Below are 11780 nucleotides of genomic sequence, written 5' to 3'. Positions count from 1 at the left end.
ACACGAATAGCTGAAATAAAATTAACTCGACTACATATAGACCACATTCGTTCCCCTCACAAACATCTTTTTAAGAGAATTGAAAAACCGCGAAATTGAAACTACCGATTCTGTTTCTGGAGAATATGAAATTGATCTTTTAATTGGCACAGATCTTTTAGAAAGTCTTTTGACTGGATAAATTGTAGAATTAGATTGTGGTTTAACTGCGTTTCATACCAAACTAGGTTCACTGATTTGTCTCAATACCTTACCTGTTGATGCAATTGTAAAGAAATACACCAGATCTGGAAGATGTATTAAAACACCCGAAATATTAGATCTCTTAAATTCTGTGAGTTATAGGTTTGAGTGTCTCATCGACCCTCAAAGGGGGAGAATGTTGCGCAAGCAATCAAGCAACAATCCGAAAAGGAACTGCAGTAAACTGAGTACTGAATGATGTATATAGTTCGGCAGAGTGGCTGTATCATGATGACTTGTAAATAACTGTAACGTTTGCTGTGTTGTGGTGTCTTTTGTGTTTATGTTTTGTGCTTATGTCAAATAAAGCAAGTATTTTAAATGATATGTCTACTGGAACTGATTCAAAGTGCTAGAGCTGCTAAGAATCTTTACATAACAGATGGAATAGAAATTTTTACAGATGGCTCGAAAAATGATAATAAAGTAGGAGCGGCAACAGTTGTTTATTACTATGGGAAAGAGACCAAAAAAACTTCTGAAATTATCGAACCATTCCACAAGTTTCCAAGTAGAAGTGTAAGCTCTAAAGATGGCCATTGAATATTGTGAAAGGATGGAGGACGGATAGAAATGTTCAATTTTTTCAGATTCTCTGTCAGTCCTACAAGCCATACAATCATCTCACAATTGTAATAAGAAAACGTGGACAGTAAAAGAAAAGATAAAAAGTGTAAAAACTAACAAGCGGATAGGGTTGAATTGGGTTAAGGCTCATATTGGGATATATGGTAATGAAAAGGCGGATCAATATGCAAAGTTGGCGGCACAGAAGGAGTGTTGATATGATTGCCCCCAAATCAAATGGTGTCTTGAAATGGGAATTAAGAGAAGAAATAAGGCTGCAATGATTTGAAAGATGGTATATGTCCAAAAACGGAAGAGTAACTTTCGATTTTATTCCTAATCCAGAAATAAAAATAAAAAGATACCATTCACTGATAATTCAATTGATATTAGGTCATGGGGGATTTCCTGCTTTCCAAAGATTTGGAAGAATGCAGAAAAATAAATGCATCTGTGGAGGAATCGGTACTGTTTACCATTATTTAAACCACTGTTTACCATTATTTATAGAAGTCTCAGAACTAGGAAAGAATCTAAGAGTTGAAAATAATGACTTAAGCTCAGTATTAATGGTACCAGAAAATTTTAAAATACTGAAAGGCATGATATTGAAAATTGATAGTTTTTTGCCAAAAGTTTAAAGATTAAAAGTGTTTGCCTTTCTTCTGTTGTAGGACGCACATTTAGAAGAATACAGAGAATTTTGAGAAGGTTTTCTCAAAGTGTTGACCTGCTGCTCGTAAAACAGGATGACAAAGGTAGGGTAAGATGAGGAGGAAGGTTAGAGATTGACCACCTGTGGCTTAGTGCCAACCGCCTCGAAAAAGGATGCCAGTAATACGAATGGCTTATGTAAAAGACAACAGTCAAACACAACAAATCCTGTCGATACTGTCTCGTTCAGTGGTGACGGGGTGGTCGGCTGTACACAAGAAGTACACCAGCCAAAGTCTTTATTCCGGTTAACAACTGAGATGGCCTCTGGTCGCCAAGCGCCAATTCTTGTAAGAGTGTACGAATTTTCGACGCCTCGCTCTTTTAATGTAATTCAATCAAAGGTTTTTTAAAGTAGTATATTTATCATTATCTGGGGGTTTTAAGATTATGTTCTTTGGTTTTCAAAATTCTGGATATTTTTAACGAACTGACTTCTCGAGATTTTATTCTGTTGGGTACCATCTCATGTAGGAATTCTGGGCAATGAAGAGGCAGACAAGGCTGCTAAATTGGCAAGTATTCCAGCGGTCACATCTATTCCTGTAAGCGACTTAAATAAGCACACTAAAAGGCTTCTTTATTCCAAATTGCAAGCTCAGTGGGACCTTGAAACTAACAATAAACTACATGCTATTAAACCTTATGTACAACCGTGGTCTTCATTACCTAATCGGAAAGCAGACACAGTATTAACCCATTTACGTATTAGTCATACGAGATTCACCCATCTCCACTTGTTGCTAGGTGAACAACCACCTCTATGTTCCCAGTGTCTGTTAATGTCTGTTAAACATATATTGTCAGAATGTCCAAATTTCAATGCTCAACGTTTGCTCTTCTTTCAAAATACGAATACTCCATTACATTTCTTACTTGGTAAGACACCACATGTTCAAATTTTTGCATTTTTGAAATCAATAGGTTTTTATCCACATATTTAAGTTTTCTTCATCTTTCTCAAGTTTTCATTTTTTTGTTGTTGTTGTTTTGTTTTTATAGCTGAAATTTTATAATTTAATCCTGAAAAATACAGTTTGGCGCAGCATAGCCAACATCGTGGCTCTTGTGCCAAAAAAATCAAAAAAAAAAAAAAAAAAAATCAAGATTATGTTACTAACTGAATTTAAAATATCAGGATCAATTGCAGATATAACATAATTAAAATTAGTATCATCAACAGTAACTCCGGGAAAGGCAAATAACTGACTCTTCTCTGTATTGGACACACTCACAAGCATCTAATTCTAGGCGAAAAAGCAGCAACGCATCCCACTTGTCAACTGGATTTTACAGTATATCACATTTTGGTCGAGTGCCCTGCTTTTAATTCTCATCATATTCGTTTCTTCCATTCACTGTCTTTAACTTTCGCAGACTTGGTGGGTGAGAATTACCACCCGAATATTTTTAACTTTTTAAAAGCTGTTCAGTTCTACATTCACATAGATTCATTTGATTGTTATATTTTTAATATATTTCATCATTCTTCTCGCATTCTCCTGTTTTTGAATTATTTTTTTATGAATTGAAATTTCAGAACTTTCTCTCTTTTTGGCATTATTATATTTTATGCGTTTTTATCTTGTGCTGTTTGCTTTTACTTTTTTTAAAATCATATGTTCTTATAATCCTACCATTTGCTTGGTGCAGCATGGCCATATATGGCCCTTGCGCCAATAAACATAACGCAATCAAACAAACCGGCTAAGGCAAATTGTGCCTCGAGCTGTACAAACCACAATGCAGAATTAGCCTTCCAAAAAGGCGGTAAGTTGGTGTCAACACGAGAAATTGTGACATCATTAATAACGGAATCTTGATTATCTTCAAACATGTTTGAACTAAGTGGCATCAATCAAAATTACTGTAACTCATGAACTATTTACTAAATCAGTTATATTTTAAAAATTTAAAAATCAAAATGTCGCCAAAATTTTTGCGAAATTTGAAAAATTGACAAATAATAATTCAAGTGTCAAATTTTTAGTATTGTGTCTGTGGGGAAATTTCAGTTTTGGCTTGAATCGAAAGTAAATATTGGCTCTATAGGGCGAGTTTTGAAGGTTCTATAGGACTAATGTCAAAAACTAAATAAGAAAACTCTAAAAAATGTCATAATTCTTTCTAATTTTTTTTTTAAAAGGCAACTTACATACTGTTTTTATTTGATGTAGAGACTAATGAAAAATTCTTGTTATAGTATTTTCCAGCCTTTTACTTGAATTACTTTAATGGAGAGTGTTCTTATTACAGTCTATGAGGATTTTGATGGATTTTTACTTGCTAATAACTTTTGAAACAATGGACGGATTTTCAAAATCTTTTCACCGTCGTAAGCAAGGAAAAAAAAATCTTTTAAAAAAATGTATAATTTTTGAAGATGGAGTAAAGTTTTACAGGATTTTCAAAGCTTTGGACAAGAGCGATAGAAATCATTGTTTAATGTTAAACAAGCGGGTTTGACATCTTGAAGAAATTTCTGATGACTACATTTAAATTTACATCAAAAAAAGAAACGATATCCATTCAATTCCAACCAATATGTTGGTGTCCATAATATTCAATTCAATAACTGGTGTAAAAATAGTAACATTTTTATTTAAAGAAAACATTTAGTTTTTTGCTAATTAATGGAATACATATATCAAGAAAGAAATACAGTTGGCTCGTGCATCGCATGATAAAACCTCTGGCATGAGCACGCAGCTTAAACTGCGACTCATCTTGATGAAAGCAGGATCATCACACTGGTATACACTCAAGGTGGGTTTACACTAGGTAAATAAGACAACGTATGCGCAGGAAGGAACCGATTTATGTTTGCCACAATTTCATAAGATTCAGGCATTAAATTGCCGTTTTGGTGTCTCTGATTTTTTTTTTCATTGCGTATCGTATTTGTTGTTGTTGTTTTGTGAGGTTTTTAGGCGCAAGAGCCACATTTGGCTAAGCTGCGCCATGCAGATGGTAAAATATAATATCAGGGGTAAAATACAAGTTCAGATAATAAATATTATGTACTATAAACTCATAATTTGAAACTTATGAAGTGTGACAGTGCATCAATAAAATTTCAGAATTTAAAAAGCATCCATAAAAAAAACCCCAAAGAATATGGAATCATATCAATGTTGATCACGGTGGGCACGATGACTAAATAAAACAGGTATCAGTTACACTAAATAAAAGTATAAAATTTAATAGCTTGTGGTGACGCTTTATAAGCCAGATAACAGCTACGAGACATGAGAAATTTCTTTTGTCTAGTGGTCTTGTTACTCGGCTACGAACCCAAAGGTTGCGAGTTCGATCCTCGCTTATCGCCAGTAGCAACATTGGTGACCCGATGACGTGATACGCAAAAAACCTTCATACAACTGTTGTAGCGCCCTCTACCGGAAATAAATAAAAATCAAAGCTGATAAATAATCAGCCAATAAAAAAAAATGAAGCTGATAAACAATCGGCCAATAAATAAAAATGAAGCTGATAAATAATCAGCCAATAAGAAAAAAAAATGCAGCTGATAAATAATCAGCCAATAAATAAATAAAGCTGATAAATAATCAGCTAAAAAAATGGATAAGACGCTACAGCCAATATATCACCACTAATAACAGCAGAAACAGGGCAAAAATCGTTCGTCTCACCTCCGACGAACTGAAGGGGGAGTAATGTGGTGACGCTTTATAAGCCAGATAACAGCTACGAGACATGAGAAATTTCTTTTGTCTAGTGGTCTTGTTACTCGGCTACGAACCCAAAGGTTGCGAGTTCGATCCTCGCTTATCGCCAGTAGCAACAAGCTTTTAAAAATTTAAAGATATTTGGGTGGTGTTTTTCACCCACCAAGTCCTTAAGAGTCAATGAAGTTGAAGGAAAAAAGCGAGTACGATGGGAGTTAAAATCAGGGCACTCAATTAAAAGATGTTTTACAGTAAAATCCACACGACATTTGGGGCACTTCGGTGCAGCTTCACCAAACAGAAGATGTTTGTGCGTGAAGCGCGTATGTCCTATACGGAGGCGAGTCAATTTGACGTCAACCTCACGTATAGGAAGAGCAGTCGACAGTCCAATAGTAGGCTTGATTGAATGCAGTTTATTTTCGATTCGCTGATTCCACGCTAATTGCCAAGTAGAAAATATATATTTTAGCAAGGACTTCTTAATATCACAATAAGGGATCTCCAGAGACAAAAAGTCTGTTGCTAATTTTGCCTCTGAATCTGCCATTTCATTTCCAAAGAGACCAACATGACTCGGCACCCAACAAAAAATATCTGAAACCCATCATTTTGTAGGGCACGCAAAGTTAATAAATTTTTAATTGCAATAGGATGCATCCGATTATGATAGTGTGAAAGTGTTTCCAGAGAACTCATGCTATCGGTGTAAATGGCAAATTGCCGCTGAGTTGATAGTGAAATTTTTTGGAGGGCCAACAGAATAGCCACCAATTCGGCAGTAAAAACTGAACAGAAATTGTGAATACGGTGGCTCAATGTATCAGATGGTAGTATAATTTCACAACCAACATGGTCGTCTGATTTCGAGCCATCCGTAAAGATTGGGGCAAAAGAAGAATACTGATAGCGATGGTGTAGAAACAGCTGTTGCAAGACAGTCGGTGCAGTTGAAGATTTATCGAATCCGGAGAAGGGATTCAAAAAAGAAAAATGCGGTTTATCCCAAGGTGGGAAGCAAAATAAATCGGGTGATTTAACAGCAATATTATCAAGGTCCGAGTCATGTAGCAAATTTTGATTCTTTCATTAAATGGAAGGATATGAAATGGACGAGCATCATACAACCGGCGAAAACCAACTGGCAATGTGATTTTAAGCACAGGATGCTCTGGCACAGGCAAATTTCGAAAGTAATACAAAGCGGACTATTTATTACGCCTTAAATTAAGGGGGAGTTGGTGACAAATAACATACAAACTCTCAACTGGAGAAGTACGAAATGCACCTAAACAGATTCGTAAAGCAGAGTGGTGAACAGTATCTAGTCTTTGTAAAACGGAAGCACGGGCAGATCCATACACCATACAACCATAATCCATACGTGAAAGAATGACCGCTTGATAAATACGGAGAAGGGAGGTTCGATCGGCGCCCCAAGATGTTCGGGAGAGTACCTTCAAAATATTCAAGGCCTTCTCGCACTTCTTTCGCAGGTTAAGAACATGCGGAAGGAATGTTAGTTTGCGATCAAAAACCACACCCAAAAACCGTATTTCATTTACTACTGGAATAGGCGTATTGTGTATTTGGATAATAGGATCCAAATGCATGATTCTCTTCCGGCAAAAGTGCACGCATCTACTCTTCTCAGGAGAAATGTTATGCCCGTTATTATGGCACCAATCTACCACTTTATTAACAGCATTTTGCAACTGTCGTTCAATGACACTCATGCTGCTACCCTGACAGGAGATCTGCAGGTCATCAACATAGAGGCTACCATGAACTGATGATGGCAAATGATTCAAAATTTGGCTCATATGAACGACAAAAAGAGTGACACTGAGGACACTTCCTTGAGGGACACCCTCAGCTTGTATAAAATGATTTGAGTAAAAATTACCGACACGAACACGAAAAGTACGAAGTGATAAAAAGTTTTGTACAAATATGGGTAAATTTCCTCTAATACCAAATTTAAAAAGGGTTGATAGTATACCATAGCGCCATGCACGGTCATAGGCCTTCTCGATGTCAAAGAAAATGGAGACAAAGTGGTTCCTTCTAACAAATGTGTTGCGTATCTGGGTTTCCAATAAAACGAGGTTATCAAAAGCTCATCTACCTCTTCGGAAACCACTTTGCAACGGGGGGATGCATCCTTGTTTCTCCAGTTCATACACAAGGCGAGCATTGACCATGCGCTCCAAGATCTTACAATGACAGTTTGTTAAAGCAATCGGCCTGTAATTCAGAGGGTTGGACGAATCTTTGTCGGGTTTTAATATTGGAATCACAATAGCTTCACGCCATTGTGTAGGATACGTTTGCTCAGTCCATATTCTGTTAAAAAGTAGTAACAGATTGGAAAGGGAAGTTGTACTCAAATGGCGGAGCATGTTATACGTGATTCCGTCTGGTCCAGGGCTGGTATCATGGGTTTTAGATAATGCCATTTCCAATTCATACATCTGAAACTCACAATTATAAGGGAATGTATTTCGGTCATTAAAACGTAAAGGCAACCGTTCCGCGCGCTTCTTAACTGCCAAAAAAGCAGGATTGTAGGAATCGATTACGGATACTTGTGCGAACGCTTGACCGAGAACATTGGCCATATCTAATGGGGCAGAATGCACCATATTTCCTTCTTTTAAAATAGGAATGGATGTTTCAGTGTAAATCCCATTAGCAGCCTTTACCTTCTTCCACAAAGTTTTACTAGAGGTGTTGGAGGTAACAGAAGAAACAAAGGATATCCAGGATTCTCTCTGGCTATACCGGCGAATGCGGCGTGCTAGCGCTTTGGCACTTTTAAAAGTGATAAGGTTCTCAGTTGTTGGGTACCTTCGAAAGATGTTCCATAATTTTTTCTGCTGTTTGTGACTGTCACGGCAAGCTTCATTCCACCACGGTCTGCGAAATTTTTTTAAACGTGGTGAACTTTTTGGAATAGTGGTATTTGCGGCGTTTATTATTATATCAACAACATGTTGTATTGCTTCTGATACGTCTGATGTACTGACCATAGCTTGAGTGATATCTGCCAATTGCATGAATGCAGCCCAGTCTGCTCGTTGGAAAAGGTAACGTTGGGGGCATGCAGTCGTATTACCTCCATCAGCATACGAGACGACAACTGGGAAATGGTCACTATTGTATAAATACTTTTCAACAGAAAAGTTCATCAATGGCAACAGCTCAGGAGAGCATATGGCTAGATCAAGACTATGGAATGTACGTGTGGGTCCATGGAAATAAGTATTCTCTTCACTATTGAGCAAGCAGAGACAGTTGTTAAAAATGAACTGCTCAATCTGCCGTCCACGAGAATTTGTGTTATCCGAACCCCACAACGTACCATGGCCGTTGAAATCTCCTAGTAGAATAAAAGGCGAAGGAAGCTGGTCCACTAAGTTGTCAAGATCTTGTTGTCGTATGATATCATTAGGTGGTAAATATATAGAACAGACTGTGACCAAAGATCGTACATGTACCTGTACAGCCACAGCCTGAAGAGAAGTATGCAAATTTAGAGGTGTGCTCGGATACAGATTGGATGTGAAGATACAGACACCTCCAGAACAGTTAGCTCCAGTGTCTGCATCTTTCCGAACACAATTGTTACCACGTAATTTAATGGCAATATTGGGTCTCAAGAAAGTTTCTTGGACACCAATACAAACAGGATGAAACTTGTTAATGATGGTCTTGATATCAAACAGTTTGGGCCGAATGCCGCGACAATTCCAGGAGACGAAGGTACCCATTAAGAGAAAGGTTTTGAAGGGGAAAGAAAATGCGCATTTGTTGGAGTTTCCAAATCTTCGCAACTCATCCCGAGATCATTTTCATCCTCAGAAGGATGCAACTTTATATCGGAGCTATTGGGCATGCCACCAAAGATGGACGATAAGTCCTTATGGACAATACCCTGCGTCGCCAGCCCCAGAGCGACAGAATTTTTTGACTTTGCTGCTTTTAGCTTCAATGGGAGATCTTTTTGAGAAAGACCTCGTTTCGCTAATCTTAATGTGAGCGACGATGTTTTTGATTTTCGCTTAGGTTTCTCTCTAGTTTCCTTGGGAGGATCAGGGTTACTGCTGATGGAGTTTTCAGTGTCTGAATGAGAGATTTTAATATCTTTTGTTTTTGTAGTTTGTTTAATACAATTTGCACATGAACAATTAGCACAAAACGTTTTTTTAACTACGGAAGCATAAGTAATACCAGTAGTAGGAGTCTGAGCTTGAACTCTACGCCTGGCTTCAGGATAAGTTAGGTTTTCGTTAATTTTTATTGTTGCGATTTGTTTTTCCAGCTGCCAACGCGGACAGGATCTAGAGTAAGACGCATGATTATCACCGCAGTTCACGCACTTTTCAGGTGCGACACACTGCTGGCTATCGTGGCCTTTTTTTGCGCAGCGCGCGCAAGTGTCGGTTCCACGGCAATGTAATCTTGAGTGGCCAAAGCGTTGGCACTTGAAACATCTGAGTGGATTCGGGATGTAGGGTTTAACAGGCAACTTGATATAGCCGGCATAGACATGTTCAGGCAATTTAGGTGATTTGAATGTCAGAATGTGGTGCTTTGTTTCAATTATCTCACCATCCCTCTTGATGGTAATGCGTTTTACATTTATTACTCCCTGAGGTTTCATCTCCTCTGTGATTAATTCGACAGGAAGATTGAAAATTTCACCACAGGTAATTACACCTTTGGATGTATTTAGTGACTGGTGTGGAGTGACACTAACTCGAATTGTTGCTAATGCTTTCAGTTTTTGTATGTTCTGGGCTTGTTTTCGAGTGTTGACTTCTACTAACAAGTCACCAGACCTCATCTTTTTTATTGAATTCACTTCACCAACAGTAGTTGTGATTGCCTTTTGGACTAAAAATGGAGACACTGTCTGAAAAGTTTCATTCTTATCTGATAATCGCTTTACTATGAAATATCTATCAAAAAGTTGTTCAAAATGAGAATTGATATGCACATTATGACGCCCACTGAAGGGACCACGTTCGGAGGAGCCCATACGATATTACAAAAGATTCGGGTCCGACGGCACCGCCCATCACGGAGCCCAACAAGGGAAGGCAGCCACTGGCTCTGGACATTTCCAACCTCGGTACTTACCCTAGTGCTAATCGGTACCTATACGCTGGGAGCTACCCCTGGGGACAGTGACCACCCTTAACGCCAAGCCCAAGGAGTAGCCCCTTCGCTTGATCCCTAGCAGACTAGCCACTCAGGTGACTAGGTACCAGCCGATTGATACACCGGGGACCACAGTGCACCACCCGTCTTTCAAATGGGTCGCCACGCACGGCAAACACGTGGGGTTTTGGCTGTCCATGAGAAGCAAAAAGCAAACAGAGCGGCGACTGCTTCTCATGGAGAGCTCCCTCGCTTGCCGTCGAGGGAAAGAAGAAATACAGCAAAAAGCAGAAGGCGTAGAGGAGTGCGAACAGAAAGGGAGTAAAGATCCCTGGGTACCTCGGGATTGGGACACTCGTACTCACCTATAGTAGGTGAGCCCCTGAGGGGCAAGGAGGAGCCAGAATGATGGAATTTTGATTTTTTTTTGAAGTAAGAGCCATTCTTGGCTAAACTGCACCATGTATGTAGCTAAAATCTAATAACATAAAATGTTGAATTTGGCTTTACTTTTGTGAAATGGTAAACAAAAATCTATCTACAGTCGCTACAAGCCAAACTCGGACACCACAGGAAAAAATCTTGCTCTGCCAAAATATTTTAGCTAAAATGAATTAGAAAAAAAAAAAAAAAAAAAGATTTTTTGACAGTGAATGTATTGTACAACTGAAAACAAAGTCAAATAGCGCCAATTCATAAATTATAATTAAAAATTTAGTCATAAAATTATAATTTGTGAAAAAGAGTCCGTAAGCCAAACTCGGACATCTCACAATTAAGCATAAAATAATTGCAACTTATTGGGTAAAAATTACTTCCACTTTTACGATTAGTGTTATAATTCTTCAGGGGAACTTTCCAATTGTGTTATTTTCATTTATTGTGGAATTAAATATTTATTTAATTAAAATATCAGGGCAAAGAGGCCAAACGAGCCTTCAGTTAAGAAAATTGGTTATTAAGCATGCTGAAAATGGAAAGTAAGTGCCAGAAATATCAGAGATTGCCCACATAAGTCATTCAAAGTTTAATGACATCATAAAATTCTTTAAAACCAATAATCAGGTAGAAAATATGCCTAAACCAGCCCATAATAAGATTTTCAAAGAAGCAGATGATCGATATTTAATCAGAAAAGTAAAAGCAAATCCGTTAATTAATGCACCGTACCCATCTATTATTGCTAAAAAGGAATTATGAAAAAAATTTAGCCCATGAACAATATAAAAATGTGCACCATAAGGCTAGCATTAAACATAATAAAAGTTTTGTCAACTACGGCTTGGGGAGCAGATCGACCATCCATGCTTAAAATATACAAAGCTCTCGTTCTATCCAAGCTCGATTATGGTTGTGTTATTTACGGGTCAGCCAGAAAAACAGTTTTACAGAAATTAGACC

At 37.9% G+C, this 11780-nt stretch overlaps 1 protein-coding gene across 1 annotated transcript; it reads right to left on the bottom strand.

The window, feature by feature from the left end:
- Positions 1-8985: 8985 nt before the first annotated feature.
- Positions 8986-10062, bottom strand: LOC129962837 (uncharacterized). Its single transcript, XM_056076837.1, has one exon. The coding sequence runs from the start codon at positions 10060-10062 to the stop codon at positions 8986-8988; it is 1077 nt and encodes a 358-aa protein (XP_055932812.1).
- Positions 10063-11780: the final 1718 nt, after the last annotated feature.

This window comes from Argiope bruennichi, chromosome 3, assembly GCF_947563725.1.
Source record: "Argiope bruennichi chromosome 3, qqArgBrue1.1, whole genome shotgun sequence".
In the NCBI taxonomy this organism is placed as follows: Eukaryota; Metazoa; Arthropoda; class Arachnida; order Araneae; family Araneidae; genus Argiope; species Argiope bruennichi.
This window is presented reverse-complemented; position numbering and strand designations above follow the sequence as displayed.